Source organism: Erythrolamprus reginae, chromosome 1 (genome assembly GCF_031021105.1).
Source record: "Erythrolamprus reginae isolate rEryReg1 chromosome 1, rEryReg1.hap1, whole genome shotgun sequence".
NCBI lineage: Eukaryota > Metazoa > Chordata > Lepidosauria > Squamata > Dipsadidae > Erythrolamprus > Erythrolamprus reginae.
In genome coordinates, this window is record NC_091950.1 from 87,359,281 (window position 1) to 87,383,757 (window position 24,477).

At 37.6% G+C, this 24,477-nt stretch overlaps 1 protein-coding gene across 4 annotated transcripts in view; it reads right to left on the reverse strand.

The window, feature by feature from the left end:
- TTBK2 (tau tubulin kinase 2) overlaps positions 1 to 24,477 on the reverse strand; it is a 71,871-nt gene that overhangs the window by 32,447 nt on the left and 14,947 nt on the right. For 2 of the 4 annotated variants that reach the window (XM_070757788.1, XM_070757772.1), the window contains exons 3-8: positions 18,005 to 18,152; positions 10,674 to 10,747; positions 7,812 to 7,952; positions 4,579 to 4,683; positions 2,628 to 2,747; positions 1,505 to 1,570 (exon numbers count right to left, since the gene is read on the reverse strand). In XM_070757788.1, the coding sequence (XP_070613889.1) occupies positions 1,505 to 1,570; positions 2,628 to 2,747; positions 4,579 to 4,683; positions 7,812 to 7,952; positions 10,674 to 10,747; positions 18,005 to 18,152 (654 nt within the window). The remainder of the gene's footprint in view (positions 1 to 1,504; positions 1,571 to 2,627; positions 2,748 to 4,578; positions 4,684 to 7,811; positions 7,953 to 10,673; positions 10,748 to 18,004; positions 18,153 to 24,477) is intronic. The other 2 variants (XM_070757798.1, XM_070757780.1) reach the window with 1 other exon arrangement.

The following is a 24,477-nucleotide window of genomic DNA, read 5'->3' on the forward strand; positions in this document are numbered from 1 at the left end:
TGCTGTATGTGTATACAGTATATTTTTCCCGCCTTGTGTTTACGCCCAGAAATGGTACATCTTGGCTTCCGTAGCTCCGCCCATCAACCTCGGAGCGAGCTGCTTTCCCAGCGTCCCCTGCGCTTGCGTGCGTCTCTCCCTCCCCCCCTTGCCTCCATTCCGCCTCCTACTCGAACCCCTTCACTCCCCCCCACCGCACACAGACGCTCCGATCTTGGCCGCTCACCCGCCTTCGGAGAGAAGCGGAAGCCCCTCCCCTCCCGGCGTGAGGTTTTGTTCATTCCTCCTCCGGCCGCGTGCGCGGTGACTTCCGACCAGTAACCCCTCCTCCCCCCTCCCCCCCTCACCCGCGTCCCCGGCCCGGTCTCCCTTTCCTTCTTCTCTGTTTCGGTTTCTGACTAACGGTCTCCCCTCGGATCCCGACGGGAGTACAGCAGAGCCGGCTCGGCGGAGCCAGGCCTGCGCCGGGGGGGAGGGGGTGAAAGCGATGTCAGGTGGAGACTCGGCAAAAAACCAAGTTTGCTTTAAAAAAATTCTGGCTCCTAAATTTTTTGGCTGGCTCCTAGATTCTGAACAACTTTGTCGACCCCTGCAATAACATAATATCAAACTGTATCAACAGAAATACAGTATTGCCTATTTGAATATGTGACTAATGATATACATAAATAAAATGATAATTTTAATAAAATGTTAACGCCACTACAATAATAGTACAATAATAATTAGTATGTAAAGAGGTAATTCATCAAGCCTGAGAATAAAAACAAGGTAGTTATTTCTGTGATTCTGTTTATTTCTTTCAGTTACAGGATGATGTATTAGGAGATGAAAGGGGGGGAAAAGCCCTATTTAATTGAAATGAGACTGGATGAGAATCATGTACCTCACAAGTGATAGACTGGATTTTTAATCCTATCTGCTCAGATCCAGATAGTATTGAGATACTAGTACAATAGAGGTACTAGAAGAAATTTTGTAGATTTCAAGAGAATTCACTAAAACAGGTTTTCCTTTAAATACCATTTTGGCCATGAAGACTTAATATTTAAATCATAACATTTCTTTAAGCCTTCATGGACCCCCTGTGATTACATCACGTCCCCCCAGGGATCCACGCACCACAGGTTGAGAATCACTGCTTTTCTAGATCTCCAGTATATTTCCCACATTGATGCTGAGTTCATAGTATCCTGACCAATCTCTTTTCAATTTTTTAAAATTTATTTTTATTTTTAATTTATGTATTTATTTATAAACACACATTGTAAAATATATTCAATTTATGCCCCCTTAACTAGCAAAGATCCATCTAAACATGTTAATGTACTATGGATTTCATCATATAATATGGCAATAGTTGGACAAGTTCAGGACATATCGGTTGTGTTTCGGTTTTTATATAGCATAGTTAAAAATACAGAAAAGGGAAGAATTATGACAGATACGTTATGCATAGTTTTCAGTTTTAAATATTAAGGTTAATGTAAATGGTCATACTCACTCTATTTCTGTGAGCATTGACTGATGCATACCGCACTGTACCTCTAAAACCGGCAACAGCTCGGGGCTATTAATGTAAAGGAAAAAAGAAAAAAAAGTCAGTTTTTCAGTGTAAGTCAGTAAATATTGATTATTTATAAAAAAGCCGATACAACCAATTTTTATCATCTACTTTGGAGTTTTCTCTCTGCTGATAATGTACTTCTTTAATATACTGTAATGATTCTGTTACAAGATAGTCCTTAACATACAACCATAATCGACACTGCCCATTACAGTTGTATGTTGTAATGATTATAAAATGTTACAACCTTTTTTGAGGCATTTATTAAGTGAACAGGACATTTGTGGTGGTTATTAAATGAATGCTGTGGTCATTAAGCAAAAGCCACAATCATTAAGGGAACTAATGGTTCAGTAGGCATGGTTTTGACAAATCTCAGAAGTGCCATTTTTAGCAAAAGCACTGTAAAACATAGGTGATCATGGGACACTGCAAATAGCAATGCATGCATTAATGTTGCCAAGTACCCAAAGTCTAGTCATATGACTGTGGACTGGGAAGCTGACCAGCAGAACTTTAATTTTGGGTTGTAGGTCCCCTTTTACAAATTAGTATTACTTTCAAGAGTTGCTAAGCAATCAGTGAACACAGACTGTGAAAACGTTTGCATCTCATTTGGAAGGACCCAGCGCATGGAAGAAGAATGAAGAGGCACACACACAAGATGCTTGAAGTCCAGTGTGAAGTTTCCACAGTCTTTGTTGATTTGGGGAGCCATGTCATCCATAAGCTGTACCCCACAATCATCACAATTATGACAAATTACGGCTTGAACTATCTTGCCTTGCATGTAATGAGTCTCTCTCATATACTGTATTATGTTTCACCTTTTAAGTTGCATTACTGAAATAAATGAAGTTTTGCACTATATTCTAATTTTTCGAGTTTCACCTGTATCTTGATCACATTTTAAGTAACTTACAAATAAAATTACTTAATCAAATGTTATTTTACTGTTTTTCTACTTTTATTTTTTTTATACAGCAGAGTGAAGCATTATGGCATCTTATGTATCAAATCTATTACCAAGAGATCAGAAGGGTGAGAGTCTGATACATACAGAGATGACAAAAACCCTCAACAGAATAGCTCCCAGGTAGCCTCTCCCTGTCTGCCAATACCAGCGGGCTTCTATGTTTATTGAGGAACTCTGGACATCAAACGGACATCTAAAATGACCCTAGCAAAGTGAATCCAAATAGGCATGCATAAGAGGTCAAATTTAGGCCTGCACAATGGTATACAGTAGTGTTTCTCAACCTAGACATTTTTTAAGCGTATGGACTTCAACTCCCAGGGTTGGGAATTCTGGGAGTTGAAACCAATCCATCTCAGATTTGCCAAGTTGATAAACACTGGAATACAATATTTATCAATTTTGAAGATAAAAGTTTTGCACTGGCAGTTTTGCCAGCCAGGGCCACCAATCACACTTCCAATCAAAGTTACATTGAGCAGAGTGGTTTGTTTATTTTTGAAAAGTACACACAATACACATTACACATTTCCAGAGTTACAAAGGTAAATTAAATAAAAGCACAATATTGCAAAATTATGTCTATATTGCTTCATTGTAATGAAAAGCTTGCTATAATTGCTTGAAGATTTGGCAGACAAAATCTGATACTCAGAAACATTTAATAGCAACAGCACTTAAAACTTATATACAGCTTCACAATGCTTTACAATCCTCTCTAATCAGTTTACAGTGTCAGCATACTGCCCCCAACAATCTGGCTTCTCATTTTACTGACCTTGGAAGGATAGAAGGCTGAGTCAACCTTGAGTTGGTGAGACTCGAACTGCTGAACTGCTGGTAGCCAGCAATCGGCAGAAGTAGCCTGCAATACTGCATTCTAACCACTAGGCCACCACAGCTCAACCTAACATCTTAAGATGCAAACTGGGCTTCCAGCTGAGCATCCATTGCATCACAGACTCGGGCTGGCAATATTTTTTCAAACTGTTTGACACTTCCACCCACAAAACCTTAATGGATGGGAGCCAGAAGTGATGGAGGGTCAATTCTGGTCTGGAAGACTGTCAAGATATTGGAAGATGTTGTTCCCTAATAAAAGTCACTAGAGAATATCTCAAAGTCAGTTCAAATCTATAATAATGAAATAAAAGAAAGAATTTGAAATACTTTTTACATATTCCCTTCATTCTTAGAAATAACTAAGTAGGTTCTTATTAGAACTATCTATCTGTCTATCTATCCATCCATCCATCCATCCATCCATCCATCAATTCATTTATTCGTTCAATTTCCAAGCCACCAAGTTCAATTAAGTGACTCTCCAGTGAAGTATGCAGAGACATTTAATTCAGTTCTGAGAGCTGGATTCAAAACTGTTATGATTCAGTCTGGAAGTATGGTAGTCTTATTTATTTATTTTTATTTATTAATTGGTCTTATATGCACCCCTCTCCGTGGCCTTTGACATGGTCCCCAGAATGGGCAATATTGTCCAAGATGGTTGGACCAAAACAGAACTTATTTCTTCTAACGCAGTCAGCGTGTTCCTCCTCCCTGACCCCCCCAAAAGAATAACCTAACTTAAATAACCGTGCACACATACTCCAACCATCCAAAAGAACTAGGTAGAGCAGATTGCTAGGTCACAGGTGGCTAACCTCATGCTGAAAAGAACCCTATCCATTTCCTTGGTATCCACAAACTGAAATGAATGCCAGAACCTTGTAAGACCAGTACCAATTTTGCTTTAAAACCCCGTGTAATAAAAATACATGTATTTGTATTTATCATGTGAAATCTGTTTCACCTCCTAAACAAAGTATTCAGAAGCTAAGGTTTGACAATACTTCAGGATAAAATTAGAATATGATTATATTTTTTCTTTACAGTACTGCCAAAATTATATGCTATAAACTTAATTTTTTCAAAACCATCCTGAAAAATGTGTTCATTAAATAATTCGCATTGTTATTCATATTATCACACTGAATTAGGTATTATTTATTTTGAAACTTTGATTAAAATTTCTTACTGGTCTGACATCCCCACATGAGTTTGTAAACTGACGTGCCAAGCCAAAATCCAGCATATAACACTTCCTCCAAGTACTAGGAAAGCGTCCCATAGCAAAATTAGACTAAAAAGAAAAGATGAAACAATATAACATCAGCTTTCATTTCAATTGTACCTATTTAGAAAAATAGTAGGTGAATTGATTGGATATTGAAATCACAAATTATTATTGTTGTTTCTGTATTAATATGATGCATACGCTCAGCTATATATATATAACATGCAATTTTTCTTTTAGAAGGAAATTATTCAGCCAGACTCAATGATTAGAAAGAATAGTTAGTCATCTGTTATACAGTACAGAGAAAATTGTGTGATATTGAATCCAGAATTTCTTCCTAGCTTGAGGAAAAGTGAGAGTAATCTATTGAAAGGGTTACAGCATTTATCTATCCCCATGAGATCCAAAGACAAAGGCTGGAAAGAATTCTCAGTTGCTTCCGTGGGAGGAGATATCTCCTTTTCCAGTTTGACAAACCAGAAATCATTCAGTAGAAGAATGTTGAAGGAGATCGTAGAGGAGTTTTTCTCTCCTCTCAGAATCTTTGTTCCCAAAGCACAATCAGCACAGAAGGAAGTGATACACATAGTACAATAATTTCATAGATTTATTAGACAGCCCATGACCAGTTGGGTCATCCTTTGAGAGATATTCCCTTAGCAGTTTCCTCAATGCCTTCAACAATTATAGAACTTCTAATGTTCTGCCTTCATAGGAAAAGTTGGAATGCATTCAGAGATTCAATTCAATTCAATTCATTAGATTTGTATGCCGCCCTTCTCCGAAGACTCGGGGCGGCTCACAACAACATATTGTCAAGGCAGATGTATCTGCCTTGACAATATGCTGAACAGCAGAGTCAATAATTGGCAAAGAAAATATTTTACCATATTTCTAGTATGACATAAACAGTTTTATGATCAATTTTATCGTAAAATGGTTTATAAAATTCACTAAATTTCAATTTCACAGAAGTCTTGGGTCCTGGATTTTGGACACATTCTTTAAGTTAGCCCATTTGAGGTACCTCGGTTTAAAAATAGTTGCTCTATGATACAGCGTTTCACCCAGTTAAAGGGTGCAGGAACAAGAGTTTTAATATAGACTTGACTATATTATTTTTAATATAGATAATAGAGACAAGAGTTTTATATATAATATTTAATATAGAATCAAAACTTGAATACAATTGTCCCACTCATAAATTTTTCAGTTCCAACATAGCTAATTAGAGCTACAAATTTACATGATTTCTCCAACTGCTCCAATGTAAGCAGATAACTTATCTAACTTAAAATTATGAAAAGTTGCCATGGAGCTTTTTTAGAAAGATTTCAATGAAGAAAAGATAATATTTTATTCTCAGAAGATTCAGACAAGATCATAATAATATGCTGCAAAGATAATTCATGGGCTTCAAGACCAGAAGCTGTTCTCTCTATAAAGTTTTTCTTCCTTGAATTAGCTCAGTATTAGACTCTAAATCCAAAATGATCCTATGTTCTGGTGACCATATTAGCTGCCACACTTCTGATTATAAACTGGGCATTATTCTCGTGAACACTGACCACAACAGCAGATTTGTTCATCCCTGCCCATGCTATTTAGAGTCTAGACAGACAGAACCATTAGTTGTCTGGTCCAAATATTAAGGGAGTGCATTGTGACTAGGCTGTTTTCTGTGCTGCAGGATCTCTATTTTCCTGTTCCCCTGATGTTTGCAGGTACCTTCAAAATCTTTAATTTTTACTGCATGTTCCCCTGAAGGTAGGCACTGGAGAGGTTGAACGTATATAGGAAAGAGTTCAGCAGACAGAAAGGAGCAATTCTTTACATCATGCCCTCTCCCCTTCTGCCTTAAAAGACTTTGTTGAGATACTAGCTTCAGGGAACATCTCTGTTGCTCATAGATTCTGTGATGCCATAGTATTCTGGTTTGTTGAAATCTAGAACTTGCAGACATTTTTGAAAAGCTTGGAAGTCTGTTTTTCCTGATGTATTTGGAGACTGACTGGGCATCTTCATAGTCCATGGATAGTTCTCTTCTTCTGTATCTGATTTGTCCTGCAGGGAATTCTCTTATTCATGTGTAAAAGCAAGTGAGGCTGGATGCCCATCTTTCCCTTGATAGTCCAGCTGTTCTCCTTGTAATAGAAGTCTAGGTACTGATTTCTGGATAAGGGTCTACTGATGTTGTTTGAAAGGAGAAAGAGGGAGAAGGGAAATAGAACAGTGCTGCTCCCCCCCCTGCACAGTTCAATCCAGTTGGGAATCACAAAAAGGGCTTTCCAGGGGGTGAGTGGTCGGTCATTAACATGGGCCTAATCCAGAGAGGTTCATTTGGCCTCTGATAAGGAGCAGAAGGCCATGGGAGCTTTAGAAATGTTATCTGGCAGACTCAGCAGACAGCAGCTGTTGAGAAAGCTGCTTCCTCAGTAAATGGAACAAATCATGTTGTAAGCTTCAATCATCTTTTGTATAAGGATGATCTGGCTCCCTGGAGGAGTGGTAACAGACCCTCCTGTTGTTTTGGTCTTATGGCCAGTAATTCCATAGCTGCAGTGTTAGCTGGCATCTCTGGGGAAGAGAACAAGCTGATACCTATATGGAGACCAGCCAATCAAGAGATGATGTTCATGAGTTTATCATGTTATCAGGTGTTTAGTAAGGGAGAAGAATGAAAAGAATGAAGCTAAAAAAAATAATGGGAGATCTCTAGAATTAGAAAGTATTTGGAAGAATGGATAAGTTTGCATGCTCTTCAGGGTAAGACAAGGTCAAATGTGGGAGAGGTGATATCTCTTTATACAGGATATTTCAGATATAATTTCTAGCCCTGTCCCTGAGTCAAGTGGGAGGCAGATATCCTCTGAAGAATTTGCTGACTTCACTGGAGAAAAATGTTAATATAATCTCAGTAGTTGGGGCCTTCACCTTCAGCTTTTTAATGTTAAGTACAAGTTTTGGCTCACAGCAATTATTAGACAAACTAATTACATATGTTGACATAATGTTAACTGAAAAGTGATAACATTGATAAATTGATAAACAATTAAATATTAGTTTTTAAAATAGGTGCAGGTATCTTTATAATTTTAGATCAGATTTATTTAGATATAATAAGCTGCTATGCTATGTAAACAATTGCAACTTTAAGTAAATTCTTGGTTTTTATAATTGGAGAAACTTACTGGTTTAATATCTCTGTGTAAAAATCCCACCAAATGAATGCTCTCAATAGATTCCAGAATTTGCTTCCCAAGACGCAATGTTGTACTAATTGTGAAAGTCCCTCTAGTTTGGCTTCGACGCAAATCTGCCAAATTCCGCCCCTGAAAGAAACAAAAATACTAATAACCAGATTTTTTTTTCCTCATCTTCTTTTGGTAATCAACATTTAGCAGGTAAACTGACTGGATATTAGAATTATTTTTTTCTTGGCAAATGTAAGAAGCACACCATTTCAATAGTTAAAATAGCAAATGGTTTTAGGTAAAAAGTATACATATTCGCTTGCTCTTCCTTGTTAAACTATTTTAAAGTCTTTCTAAAACACGAAAAGTCCCCTAAACAATTTAGGACTAAAACATGAGATTTGCAGATTCAAAATAAGAAAAAAAATATGGAAGATTTGAACACTGATTCAATCAGCACTTTGTAACATGATCTTTGGCAGAAATAGCAACTTCTAAATGTTTCCTCTATATTCTTGGTTTTGGATTTTTTTTCACCTTATAAAAATCTTCTACCTCAGAAATGTATTTAGAACATCTTGTATTCACCACATGTTTGAGATTTCTCTACAGATTTTTCATAATACTCCAGTCTGAGAATTGTGTAAGTCATTCCATTCCAGACATGGTTGGTAAATCCACAGTAATGGAATTTAAACATGCCTCTGATAAACATATATCCAAATAGTATAAGGGCAGACTAGATGGACAATGAGATCTTTTTCTGCCATCAATCTTTTATATTTCTATGTTTCTATCATTTACTTTCTTCCATGTTAATGCTTCATTGTTGATTTCATGGTATATTTCAGATGTTTGACTTGCTGAAATCTTCAACTTCTTTTCAGCCTTACTTTCTTCACTGACTATGTATACGTATGCATTCAAATTTAAAGAAAGGTGTTGTGCTCAACTGCCCCATGAATAAGTTAAAATAACTTAAGTCAACTGCTGTTCACTTATACTTGACTAGGAATGCTCAAACTTTTGTATTCAAGCATAGATGCCTTTTCCAGGAAAATTTACTTGGTACCTATTTTGGGGTCTGTGAATGATCTTATCTTTTCTCTATCCATGAACAAATAACATAAGTTACAGAAGCTCATTTTAATTGAATATTTCATAGGTTCTGTTTTATTTTGTTTAATTACTCAGCTCAGGGTGTTTTTTTGCCTCTTCTTAAGAATCATTTTCTACTTAAGAACCCCAGCCCGGAAAAAATTCCAGGAAATTTGAGAGCGGTACGAAGGCTCAGCCAGTTTCCTGCCATTCCCCCTTTAATCTGGGCCATCTCGGGCTTTTCTGGGATGCCAGAGGAGCCTTTTGGAGGCATTTAAGGAGGCTTTGGCAGTCCAGAACGAACAAAGTATTTTCCTTTCTCTGGGTGCTTGGAGAGGGAATAAACTTCTGCCAGCCCCCAGAGAAAAGCTCCCTTCGCTCTGGGCAGCGACTGTCCTCCTCCTCCTTTTCTTCTTCCTCCTCCTCCCACCCAAATTCCGAGCTTTTATTTCTTTCCTAATGGGTTTGCACGCATTATTTGCTTTTACATTGATTCCTATTGCAAAAATTGCTCCTACTTAAGAACGTTTCTACCTAAGAACCTGGTCACAGAACAAATTAAGTTCTTAATTAGAAGTACCACTGTACTTAGATATTGTGGCAGGAAATACCTCAGTAGTTTAATTATAAATGTGTATTTGTGATTGCCTACATCTACCATGGCAGTCACGACTTTTTAAAGAGCATTCATGACGGCCTTCTAATGAAAGCACCCATGGCACATTCCCAAAATTTCAAAATCCAAACAGGATTTCTTATTGCTTATTTGACCTCCATGACAATCATTAAGTGTTGTAGCTCATGATTCTTTATGAATGTATATTTTCTTTTATGTACACTGAGGGCATATGCACCAAAGACAAATTCCTTTTTGTCCAATCACACCTGACCAATAAAGAATTCTATTCTATTCTATCTCTGTTAAATCAATGGAGAAATTAAGTGAAGAGCTTAGGATATGATTTGATTATGTGCCATCAAATGTGAAGGACAATATGGATATTTTTTTTTTTTCATGGCATGTCCCTAATTTGGTCTTTTAGGTCTTCCAATATCAACCATGCCCCTCAAGTGAGGACTCTGGGTTGCTTTGTTTGATGACAACTACATTCTTCTTCTTAATATTTCCAGCTTTGGTATTCCAGTCAACAATTACAAGGAGCTCAATATCTGATACTATATCATCAGACTTTCTATCTATATGGTTTTCTTAATAAAGATACAGGTAGCCCTTGACTTACAATCACAATTGAGCCCAAAATTTGTTAAGTGAGACATTTGTTTATTGAGTTTTGCCCCACTATACAACCTTTCTTGCCACAGTTATTAAATAAATCACTACAGTTGATAATGTTAGCAACAAGTTTGTTAAGTAAATCTATTCAAACCTTTAGATAAATGGACTAAAGCTTCAAAGCTTCTGAAGAGTCTATATAATTCCACAATTAGCCAAATTACTGGTTTATTTTTTATAAATTAATAAAACCCATGAGACTAAAAATGCAATGAAAATGCATAACAATATACAATCAGCTCACAAATACATATTTTCAGCAATAAAGCTGAGCATCAGTGAAGAATCCAAATGTATTTAAACTGAATAACCCTACAGTAAATTAGACATATTAGATATATATCTGGGATTTAATTTGCAGCCTTTCTCACTTAAATAGAAATACTTTTTTTATATGCAGGAAGGCAAACCATAGTGAATGATTAACAATTTACATAGTAATAAAAGTAAAAAACAACAACACTCACCTGCAATTGCATGACCACATAATTAAATCTGTCATTCCTTCCACAGCCTACAAATCGACAAATATGATCTTTCCCTGAAAAGGAAATATTTTATATTTGTTCATTTTCTTTCACCGTCTTAAATCCAGAGAAACATAAAAGCATATCTGTTCTTCACCAATCTTCCAGAAATATTTTTTTTTAAAGAACAAAATAAAGATTTGATGTCCTGAATAGTCTGGACTATAAATAAGGATAACTTCTCCAAAATCAGTATAATCTTTTTTTTACAGAAAATGCCCCTCCCTAGTTTTCATTTTTACCTTTAACCTCAGTGCTTAATGCCATATCTTACCATTTCAAGAAACTTCAAATCTACAGGATGAACTAACAGACCTAAGATTAATCTTTTTCTGATAAAGCTGTCTAGATCTATATTTTTATTTCTATGTGAGGCTACAAAGTGCCATTTAGGTCATTGATGAGGACACTGCAGGAAATTCTGGTTTTTTATTAGATAGGTTTAAAAAATGTCCAGCTTCCAAAGTCTCTGGGCACTTTACTTTATAAAAAGGCAGAATTATAATAGAACAATCAGCATGTGTTCAGAAAGCCATAAAAAACAGCACATCCTCACCAACTGACCTACCTCCTAGGAAAATAATCAGGTTTTCAATGTCTTTTGGAACGCCATCAAGCGGGGAGCCGTACAGATCTCTGAGGGGATCCTGTTCCAAAGGATGGCATAGAAGATGTGCCCCTGGGTTCTTACTAGATGGCATTATTCAACTGAAGGGACTTGAAAAATATTCATTCTGCTGGATCAGAAATAACAGCACTCAAATAATCAGGCCATGTGCCATGAAGGGCTTTATAGGTGGTAGCCAGACCTTGAACTATACCAGAAGCCAACTGGTAACCACTGCAACTTGCAGAGGAAGTGGTGTCACACAGGCATACCATGTCATATCCATTACTGTGCTGATGCAATGTAGACCAGCTGTAGCTTCCAAGTGGTTTTTCAAAGGAAGCCTCAAGTTGTGGGCATTGTAATATCCCATTCTTGAGGTGACCAGAGTGTAAGTCACCAAGATTACAATCTGTTAAAAAATGTCCATGTTCGAATAACTTTCTTTATGAAAATGGCAACGTATTACAGTATATGCAGAAGAGCTTTCACAAATTGTTCAACTGTTTCTGAATAGCTTTGAAAGACTAAAAAAGTAATATTTTAACTTTATATACTCTATGCTATCCATTTGAGTGGCTACTAGTCAAACACCTTAACCTTTAACATTTTAAATGTCTTAGGTCTAGGTCTCTAGGCTAACTGAAAGATACCTTTCCCTGTATATTCCTACCAAACTTACTACTCTTTACAGAGCCTCTTCAGTGCCCCACCAAATAAAGTGATGCAAAAATTGCTAAGAAAAAAGACCTCAGCAGTGCATACAGACTAAGATATGGAAGACAATTCATTGTTCTCCAAGATGACTTCTGCTTCTCCATTAGGCAGCTTGTTCTTATTTAAAATATTTTCATTTTATTTATCCTCCGTAGATTTCTAGGTAATTTGTATTTAATAATTATTATAACATTAACAAATAACCATTGTTCAAAAATACTTAAATCTTTAGATAATTTAAAAATAAAAAATAAAACACCAGATGAGATTACACACTATAGGCCTCCCTAAAAGAAAAGTATTTCAAAGTTTTGATGTAGACCCTCAAAAGACCTTCTTTCTAATCATGGGCAAATAGATTTTAGGGGTTATTTAGAAAGATTCCAAAGATGATGTCAACAGGCTAGCAGAGACAGTATGGAAGAAAGCAGAAGACTCTAATCCTGATCCTAAAATATTAAGAAGTTTAAAGATTACTAGGATTTTAAACAGGAAACCAGTATATCTAATTAGGATATCACATGTTTCATATATCATACCCATTAATAATTACCTCCTTTACTTTTGACATCTGGATAATAAATAGCTGCTCAGATTTCTTATATTTGGACTGATTAGATTGTTAAAGAGTACCAAAGGTCTTTTGGTAGTTGCCACTTGAAAAAGCACCTTTGGGACAACCATGTCCTAGATGACTGGGAATCTCCATAAACATTATTTAAGAGTACAGTATGCAGCATAAACCACATATATAATCTAATTATGTTACAATTCAATTTAATTTAAGTAATTTGACTTAGTGTTATATGAGTGTATCTAGATACACCTACAACAGCTTGTGCGGCTGCATTCTGAACTATCTGGCTCAAGCTCAACTCTACAAGACCAAATGGCTCTGGGCATTTCATCCGAAGGAAATATAGAGTGTGTTGCTATAATCAAGAAGGGAGATGATGAGGGCCTGAGTGACCATGAGCAGAGTCTCCTGGTCCAAATAGGGCCTCAACTGGAATACCAGGCGAACCTGGGCAAAGGTCTTCCGGCCACAGCCGAGAGATGGGGGTCAAGGCTCAGTTGTGGAGCCAGGAGGATACCCAAGTTATGGACCCTTCTGAGGGGGTTAAATTCCCCCCCCCCCCGAACAATTGATGGATAGATGGTCCTTCGGAGAGAATGCCCAGAGCCACTTGGTATTGTCAAGGTTGAGCTTGAGCCTGCTTGCTCCCATCCAGCTTCCAGGCACATCACATCAGCCACTTCACTGAATTGGCATGGGGTGAATAACTGGGTATCATCAGCTAGGTGCCATCTGAAGATCTCACCTAGCGGTTTCATGTAAATTTTAAATAGTAGAGGGGAGAGGAGAGACCTGTCCCCCCGCTAACACTGACTGAGAACGTAGGTAGGAGGAGAACCACTGTAGAATGATGCCTCTCGCTCCCAGCCCCTCCAGACGTCAAAGAAGGATACCATGGTCGATGGTATCGAAGGCCACTGAGAGGTCAAGAAGCACCAGGATAGAGGAATAACCCCTATCCCGTGCCGCCAGAGATCATCCATCAGCGTGACCAAAGCGGTTTCCGTGCCATGACCAGTTCTGAAACCACATAGGGGAGGGGAAAACCTGCAGCAGGGGGCAGGCACTTGTAATCTTCTCTGGCAGCTTCCCCATTGACTTTGTCACATGATTGCAGGACAGTTGGCAACCAATCATAAGTTCAAACAGATTGCCAATTACTGACATCTCAATCACATGACTGTAGGGAATGGGATATTTTATGACCGTTTCTGGAAATTGTGGGTGCTCCGACACTGGAGGGTTTTAAGAAGAGGCTGGACAAGTATTTATCTGAAATGGTATAAGATTTCCTGCCTGAACAGGGGGGTTGACTGGAAGACCTCTAAGGTACCTTCCAACTCTGTTATTCTAAAGACTTTTATAGACTTTCCAAATTTCATAACTTTGAATAGTCAAGGACCGCTTGTATTTCTATAACGGTGTTACTGAGAACAGATTTTTTTCCCTATGTCATTTTCCCAACCAATACTATTTCCAAAATTATTGCTTACAGCATAATGAAAACATTTATTACAAATGTAAGCTGTTAGAGTGATGATATCAATTAGAAAAAATAGATGTAGGAGGAAAACTATATTCCAATGCAATTTGAATTAGACAAATATTGGGGTGAGGAATCAAGAATGTGAAAGTTCCTCATTATGAATATTTACTGCTGTGTATTCATTAACTCTTTCTAAACTGTCCTCCACCCCATCAAATCACTATATCTAACAAAGATGCTACAAAAACTGGGGAGGGAAGCAATTTACCCAATGAGAATGACCTGTTTTAGATACTTTAGGTATAAGGTAACTATAAAGCACAAGATAAATATTTTCCATTCTTTTCTCATTACATACTTTATAATATGAAACCTGTGGGCTAGTGGCTACATGGAGCTTCTGAACAGCATGAGAATATACTGTCAAAACTGAGCTGCTAAAAACCTTATTTTGAGGATATTCTCTTATTCATGTAACCCAAATGTGAACATGGGAGCTGCTATTTTTTCTATGTTGAACCTGATGTCCCAATTCTCCCAAAATTTAATGAAAAAATCAAAATGCAGTAATTTTGCAAAAAATGCAAGATAACACTGAATTTTGAATAATTACATAAAGCAGTGGTCTTCAAGCTTTGCAGTTTGGTGGCCCAGTTGGAGGGGGTGGGAAATAGGAGAACTGGGCCACGTGACTGGCAGGCAGGCAGGCACAAGTTGAGCAGGCCATGCACCTGCTTGCCCACCGGTCACACAAGTCAAGCTGCACACACGAGCACCAGCCTGCCACTCACAAGAGTCTGTGCGCACATCTGTGTGCATCGGCCCGTCACTCGCCTGGCTTGGTTGCAAATAGGCCATGGTCGAATAATGGGCCGCAGCCCAGGTGTTGGGAACCCCTGATTTACAGGAAAATAATGAAATTAGTTTGATATAATACTGTATAATTCCAAACAAGAAGAGATCCTGAGCAAAACTTCTCACTCTTAAATTCTGTAAATATTCTCAAAAAACTGATATAAGAATGATAAAAATTATCCTTTGCATTGAATGATTCTGAAATATGTACAAACACAAGAACGAAGAATATGAACTTGACTTATTCTACTGAATGAACCAGAACTGGTTTGGAAGCAGCACTGTTTTTATCTATAACATTATCCAAAATATTGTACTTTCTTATGGAAAATAGAAAAATAATGACATTTATTAATTTCTTGAAACAGTAAGGGAATGACCACTACATCAAAATCTAATTCTGTGACTTTGCCGATAAAAACTAACAAGACATCCTAAAAAGAGTCAAAATGAATCACAGTCAGAATCCAAATGACGATTAGAGCTAAATATTCTGGGCAAGGGAACACAAATAACTTAAGTTTTGAAGCAATTAAATCTAGAAGGCTAATTTAAAAATAAAGGAATAAATTTGAAACTCATATCTAGTTCCTTGATATTAAGGCAGAGCTTGCAAAACTCAATATCTAGCAGATGCAAACAAGTGTCAAGAATGGATAGAAAAATATTACAAGAAAAATGTGCAAATATTGAGTGAAATGCACCACAAAGTAAACAACACCAACATTCTAATTTAATTTACATTTACGGTATTTGATTTAGGTGTCACCCAATTACAAATGACTCTGGGAAACTCATAATATAACTGAAAGATAAAAAAGCAAATCAATAAAACAAATAAGTAAGCAGCAGCTAAAAAACAAAATGGTGAATCCAGCCTATTAAAAAATTCAAAAAATTCTATCCTTTTATGACCATTAATCTGGACAGCATCAAAATTTATTACTACACCATAAAGCCATGTTGAGAAATAATAATCCTGGCTCTGATTTCTTTTTTCCACTTCTTTGAATAGTTGTTTATTGGAATATTTTCTTCAATGCAGTACGAACAGGTAAACTCACACTTGCCAGACTTATCTTTGTGACCATACCCAGTTGTTAAGCACATTGCAAGTTCTCTTTTATAGATACAGTATTTATATCATAAAAGATGGACAGCTGGAGAGTTATGAGTTCATCCTATCATCTCTCTTCATCCAGTTTCAAGAATTTGTAATGGAATATCAAACATGCCTAAAGTCATCAGTTCTATGATAGAAGCAATCTGGCACAATTTAAAGCCTTAAAAGCTTTCAGCTCTCTCTCATACAAAAAGTTCCTAAAATAAACAACCACAAACAGTGAATGGATCGATTTATGGAAGATTTTAAAAATGTTTTTTTTTTCAGTAATAAGAAAACAAATGCTGGGTTGTACTCAAGATTCATACTAGCATTTTATTTCTTTACATAAAGTCTTAAAGTATGCACAAGACATCAAGTTATCAGATGTTCAAATCCAGCATTAAAGCCAATCGTCTGTCTTTCTCATTCACATAAAAAATAGATAACAGGCTATAAATACAGTAAAAGAAGATATTTACAATATAAAGGTAAAAGTCCATCAAACTTGACTATTCATGGACAGATCTATGTTGTTGGGTTTGACATTTGGTTTCTTTTACCTCCCATCAAACCTACAGCTATACTATTCCAAGATTTGAACCAGTTTCTGAGTTCTGATAAATGCTGAAATTATTTGCATATTAAAAGTAGATGGAAAAGCAAAGGATAAGGGGGGTCCCCTGTGTTAGTTACTGATATGACAAGTGTAGCCTATAATGATTAAGGCGGGGGGGGGGCAGCAGGAATGCATTTATTTTTCCAAAATTTAAACAAGTTTAAGAACATAAGAACATAAGAAGAGCCATGCTGAATCAGGCCAAAGCCCATTGAGTCCAGAATTCTGTGTCACACAGTGGCCCACCAATTGTACATGGGGATCTTGAGCAGAAAGAGAAGGCAAAACCCTCCCTTTCCCTTGACCCCCAACAAATGGTACTCAAGGGAATCCTGCCTGCCTCAACCAACATAGAGGCGGCACATGAACATCAATTTCAATAACCACCGATACACTTGGCATCTATGAATCTGTCTAATCTTGCCTTGAAGCTATCAAGGCAGACAGCTGTCACGACCTCTTCTGGAAGTGAATTCCACAAACCAACGACCCGCTGGGTGAAGAAATATTTCCCTTGATTTGTCCTTGCTTTCTTACCTATGAGCTTTAGGGAGTGCCCCCTTGTCCTAGTATTGTGTGATAGAGAAAATAATTTTTCTCTATTCACCTTTTCTATCCCATGCATGATTTTATACACTTTGATCAAGCCACCCTTAAACGCCATCTTTCAAGGCTGAAGAGACCAAGGCGTTGCAATCTGGTTTCATAAGGAAGGTGCTCCATTTCTTTGATCATACTTATTGCCCTTTTTTGCACTTTTTCCAGTTCCATTATATCCTGCTTGAGGTGAGGTGACCAGAACTGTACAAGTACTCCAAGTGTGGTCTCACCATTGATTTGTACAGAGGCTTCCTATAGTTATCTCCAAAACTCAAAATAAAAACATTCTGCATTCTCAATCCCTAACTACAAAAACTTAAAAACATGAATGCTGCCATATTTCATTCATGCATATAAACCAAGCTATTTAAGTTATTATTAAGGTCAATGTAAATTTAACTTTCCTATTTTTAACCTCAACATGTGATTAAAGTTACAATCCTTATCATACTGGTGTATAATGAAGACTTACTTAACTCAGTAAGCTTTCTAATAAACACAGAACTGCATTCAGAAAAGCTGTTTATTTATTAAATTTGGCTGCCACTTGATCAATGAATCTTATTCATTCTCAGACCCTTTTCCTGATTTATCAAGGTTGTCCCACTGTTTTTTGACTTTCAGAACAATAGGACAATTGCTATACATTAGCAACATCTTTGAGAGGCTTAGCTGCTAAAGTATAAGGATCTTTGTTCATCTTCTAACCTTGCAGTTTTTTCAACACAGCGACTTCCATTTTCAGAACTTGCTTCGGCTGCTGTGCTGACTCGACCTTCAGTGCAACGTTCTCTCGAGTAAGTATGTCCATTGCATCGTAAATTTCTCCAAATCCTCCACCTCCAATCTTCTTTATCTGTAATAAAAATGGGTATCAATCTGGTGCATTATTTAAAAAATAAAGTTTTTGTGTTACCTAATATAAACTTTGAATATTGTCTAATTACTAAGCATATTTAAACTGTACTGTTATATGATGTACACTTATTTTTTATTATTGCTGAAAAATACATTAGGCAAAATAATAGAAATTCTAAAATAACATTGCTGGCTGTATATGAGCAATTGTTTCAGAAAATTAAAAAAGCTCCATGATAGTATTCTTAAAATCAAGATATTAACATCCAGAATTTTCATGTTCCCCATCAGTTATAAAGGTGGAACCATGCAAAGAATAAGACTGCTAGAAGAATGTACTAAAATGTATCGCTCTGAGTCCATTTTGGAGTGAGTGCCATAAAAATAAAAAATAAAAAATAGAATAGGATTAGCATCCATTTAAAATAAATCGTAGCTAATTATATATAGGAATTTTAATTGGAAATCTAGTTTTATATGTAGATTTAATCAAATGTAAAACATTTGATTTTTCCTTATTGTTAAATAACAGGCACCACTGCAAAAGCTATAATTCTAGAAATACCACAAAAACAAGAGTATCCTTCCTAAAATGCTGTCTTGAAAAAATATGTAATATCTCTGGACTTTTTTTAGCAGAAACAATAGCATTAAAATAAAATAATTAATGTAAAACTATATGTAAAATTTTAATTAAAAGACTTTATTTCATTAGCACATTAAAATTACAGTATTCCATCTGTTTGAAAAATATGTAAATGTTTTGTTTATTTATTTATTAAATTTATTTTATTTTATGTATAAAGGTGTCTCAAATATTTGTTGTAAATGTAAAGAAGATATTTTCTATCATCTTTGGTGTACGTTGGTGACAAAGGAAAGCAATATTTAAGTCAGATTTTTTATCTTAATTCAGAAGATTCTTAAAACAACTAAACAATTGAAACATAAACTTTTCCTTTTAGGACTATTGGAGAAAATACATTAAAAAAATAGGAACTTTGTTATTATATATGTAGGCAGTAACAATTATTTTCTACGTGAAAAAAATGGAAAGACATGACAATCCGCAAGTGAAAGAATGGAGGTAAAAAGTGAGAACAGTTATCCAGTCCTGTTTCCAAGCGGAAACTGCTTCAAGACTTTATTCTCAAAAGAGAAAAAAGATGAAACTCTGATTTTAGATTTTGATGACTAAATTATTCTTGTAGTTGTAGAAATGGCTTGTATCTACTAAAAATATAAAGCAAAAAGTTGAGCTTGCAACTATACTTTGTATTTTGCTACACACTAAAGAGTCAGAAGTCAGGGTGTATCTTTTTCTTTCTATTTTGCATTCCTTTCTCCTTTTTTAAATCTTTATTTCCATTTGTATTTTATACCACAATAAACTTTAATAAAAATTTTAAAAAATAAAAACATATGTTTGATTTAAATTAACAACTGTATATTGGCTGCAGAATTCTCTGCTCTGGAACCTTTAAATTAGGGGGTAAAGCAACTCGTTGTCTATTACCATCTGCTGCTATCAGGATGCTTCTCCTAAGGGAGAACCCCATCTTGCTGCAATCTTGTAAAAACTATCTAGATGTAGGCATTCATTCGCCTGTGAGACAAGTACTGAAAATTTGTCCATTTGGCTGTAGTGCCTAGCAATCCTGTTATATGCTCTATTGATACAGGAAATAGATTTTCCTCCACAAAGAAATATTTCTTCAGAGCTGAAGAAGCTTCTTAGATGAGAAGAAAAACTTCTTCAAAGAAAAAACAAGAAGGTCCAGTTGCCTCCTGAAAAAGCACCTTTGGGACAACCCAAAGGTGCACCTTTGAGAGTGATATGACTGAGAATCTCTACAGACTTTTAACTATACAATTTGGGATGGTATGGAAGTAGGAATGGACTTCTAGAGAAAAAAATTGCAGTCTATAGAAACCAGAAACACTACTCAGGTGACCCTGAGAACACAGATAAACCTCCAAGTGCTTCAATGACCCTCTAAAACAGGGGTGGGCAATTAATTTTGCCATGGGGCCGCATGAGAAATTGGGATGGTTTTAGAGGGCCGGATTAATATAATTAACTCAGTTCTATCCAATACCTAAACACTCAGACCTAAACACTCAGACCCACTCTACAGACCCCTAATTTTTTGCTTTATGGCAACATGGTGCACCACAGTCACTGCGCTGGAGTGTTTGCGTGGTTTCTGTACTCAGCCGGTCTTGGTAGGAGGTCAGGGTCCGCTTCAGTTCGAGGATGAAAGAGCTCACCGTGTCTGCCGGGACTCCTCTGGTTCCTGCTTGGCAGATGTGGTGAACTCTTTCATCCTCACACTGGAGCGGACCCTGACCTCTGCAGACTGGTCACAGATAGCGGGCGGGCCGATCACAGACAGCGGGCAGGCCGGATGCAGCCTATGGGCCGCCCCTTGCCCAGGTCTGCTCTAAAAGGATGCAAATGAATACTATCTGCACGGAATATAAAACCTTCCATTTCACAACTATCCTGTCAGAGCTGAAGAAGCTTCTTTGATGAGAAGCAAATCGTCTTCAAAAAAAAAAGCAAAGAAGTCCAGTTGCTTCCTGAAAAAGCACCTTTAGAAGAGTTCCCTTCTCACAATGGATTTTTCACTTATATTCTAATGGCCTTCTCAATGCATATCAAGCAAGACTCGAAGCAAGCCATTCAACTGAGATAGCACCTTCTTGAATTCTAAATGATATTTTGGTGCCCAAAATATCCTTTACCTTAGTGCCAGACTTTCCTTTTTTAAAAAAACTTACAGCAGTATTTAACCCACTTGACCATTTAGAAACAGCTATAGACATTAGGATCCATGGATATGGGTACGTTATTGGTTCTACTTTTTTCCTTCCTTCTCGTTGTTTTGCAATGTTGCATGTTAGATTTTTAGTCTTGGGAATTTCTTATTACATTTATCCCTCAGAGATCAGTCCTAGAACTTATTTTGTTTATCCTTCATACTCTTCCTTAAGTATTCAGATTCAGATTCAAGTCTTTTATGATCATTATTATGATGTTTATACTCAGTATATCAATTTTGGACCCTTGATAACAATGCATAGTCAGCCATGACAGATTGTCTTGTAATTGTTTTATGTTGGAAGTCTTCCCATTAACTGAGACGGAATATAACTAAGATGCACATCATTATCTTTTGGCTGTTTTGTCCTTTCCAACAGCTATTGCATTTTAGCCATCTGTCCACAGGGCTCCCAAACTAGACTCTTTACTGATGATGGCTTGATATTCTGACATTTTGTTACACACCCCAGAGTACAAGATCACATATGGGAACAAATTAGCTTCACTGCTAACATGGGCAGCCTCCTGCCCATACCCTCTTATATTTCTTGGAGACGTCAATCTACCTCTCATTAACTGGACCCTAAACGAATGCAGGATTGAACCCATCTGTACAACCCTATACAACACTGTTACCAATCTGGGCCTCGACCAACTAGTAACAAACAATACAGTGATTTCTCGATTAGCGCGGGGGTTACGTTCCAAGACCTCCCGCGCTAATCGATTTCCGCGTTATAGTGGTGCGGAAGTAAAAAACACCATCTACGCATGCGCGCCATTTTTTTTTCATGGCCGCACATGCGCAGATGGTGGAGTTTGCGTGTGGGCGGCGGGGAAGACCAAGGGAAGGTTCCTTCAGCCGCCCAACAGCTGATCTGCTCCGCAGCGCGGAAGCAGCGAGGAGCCGAAGATGGGGTAAAGGCAAAGGGGAAACCCCATCTTCGGCTCCTCGCTGCTGCCGCGCTGCGGAGCGGATCAGGTGTTGGGCGGCTGAAGGAACCTTCCCTTGGTCTTCCCGCCGCCCAGGCAAAGGGGAAACCCCAAGATCGCTTGCCGCTTGCCGCTTGCCGTATTGCAGCTTGGAGCCTTGCTTCGCCTCCTTCGCTGCAATACGGCAAGCGGCAAGCGATCTTGGGGTTTCCCCTTTGCCTGGGCGGCGCTGGGGCCATGCGGAGCCGCTCATCTAGGGGGGCGTGGACCGGCAAGGTGCCCTCCGCTCTCTCTATTTCTCTCCCTGTTACCGGTGTGGTATAAGAGAGAGAAAGAAAGAGAAAGGAGGGCGACTTGCCAGTCCACGCCCCCCTGGATGAGCGGCCCCGCATGGCCCCAGCGCCGGACTCCGCCGTTGCCTCCGCCCTTGTTCGGCTCTGCAGCTGAGAGGCCACGTCCACCCCCTCCTCGGTGTCCCTGGCACCCAGCGTCCCCACGCCGCCTCCACCTCCCGGTAATGCGCCCGACCTCTGCCTCTCTCTTTCTCTCTCATATACCACGCCGGCAACAGGGAGAGAAAGCGAGAGAGAACTAGCGCGGACTTATAGAAACAAAGAAACATAGAAGACTGATTATTATTTTGATTATTTTATTATTAATTATTTTTTAATTAATATTTTTTGAAAAACCGCGTTGCAGCGTTTCGCGCTAATCGAGGCCGTGCTAATCGAGGGATCACTGTACTAGACTCAACAACTGCCTCGACCTCATATTCTACAACAGAAAAAGCATAATTTATGGACTACAAATAAAAGAACTCTTTTCCAACAGTGACCAGAACATGATAGACTTCAGCCTCAATCTACACAATTGCAAGAATCACCTTAAAAATGGGACACCCAAGAAAAATGTTTAAAAAGCCAACTATGAACTCATAGACAGCGACCTCTTGACTAGCAAACTCTACTCTCTGGCTGTAACACTGTCGATCATCTATATAATATCTTCTTGCTCAAAATCAAAAGAACTATCAGTGGTTATCAACTACCACTGATAACCTCCTTAACCAAGAAAAACAAACTACCCATATGAATAAGGAAGCTACAATCCCCCCAAAATCCCTCTGCCGAGCAAACAAAGCATGGTATGTAACTAACTTAAAAACCGCTACAAAAATATATGCTACCAAATAAAGACTGAATGCTCCAACTACAATAGCAAACAAGAGAAAAGCCTTCTGCGCACAAAATCAAACCATGTCTTCTACAAACTCAAGGACTCGAGACCCCTCCCACCATTAAAAGGAACCAACAACAAATAATGCTACGATGAAATAAACAAAGCTAACCTCTGCAACACATTCTTAGGCTCAGTTTTTGTAAACAGCAATGGCTCATACCCAAACCTCTATAGTCATTCCACAAATACAACAATTTAACACAAATATAATGAAGACAACGTTAAAAAAACATTAAACCTTTCCTATCAATCGGATCTGATGGACATGTGCATACTTCCTAAAATAGCTCTCCACAGCCATAGCTGAAACACTAAGCATAATGTTTGAAAAGCCCTACAGGACCATTTCCCTACCAAACCTATGGTTACTAGCCATGGTCATTCACATCTTCAAAAAGGGAGATCCCAGTCTAGTAGAAAACTACAGAACAATCTCTCTATGCTGCGTCACATGCAAAGTCATAGAATCAATCCATTACTCTCCATCTGTAAACTAACAACCTACTTTCCAACAAGCAATTCAGTTTTAGAAAAAAATTATCCTGCAATCTACAACTACTACACTGCAAAAACATATGGACTTCAAAGCTTGACCAGGGCAAAGAAATAGATGCAATTTATATAGACTTCTGTAAAGCCTTTTACTCAGTGGTTCATGATAAACTACTTCTGAAACTGAAATCCTATACCATCTCTGGATCCCTATATGACTGGATAACTGGGTTCCTGTCAAACAGACAACAAGTAGGGAGCGCCATATCTAATCCCGTTCCTGTTAACAGCGGTGTACTCCAAGGCAGCATACTAAAATCAACACTCTTTATATAAATGACCATTGTAATGTCCCTGTCCTAATGTTCGCTCTTATCAGTACCCATCTTATGTATATACAGTGTTCCCTCGATTTTTGCGGGTTCGAAGTTCGCGGAAAGTCTATACCACGGTTTTGCAAAAATATTAATTAAAAAATGCGGGTTTTTTCCCTATACCATGGTTTTTTCCACCCGATGATGCCATATGTCATCGCCAAACTTTTGTCTGCCTTTAATAAATATTTTTTTTAATAAACTTTAATAAATAAACATGTTGACTAATAATCTGAATGGTTGCTAAGGGAATGGAAAATTGCAATTTAGGGGTTTAAAGTGTTACGGGAAGGCTTGTGATACTGTTCATAGTCAAAAATGGTGTATTTACTTCCGCATCTCTACTTCGCGGAAATTCAACTTTCGCGGGCGGTCTTGGAACACATCCCCCGAAAAAAGCGAGGGAACACTGTAATGTTATATCTATGTATATTAAAAAAATTGTTCTTGATTAAATA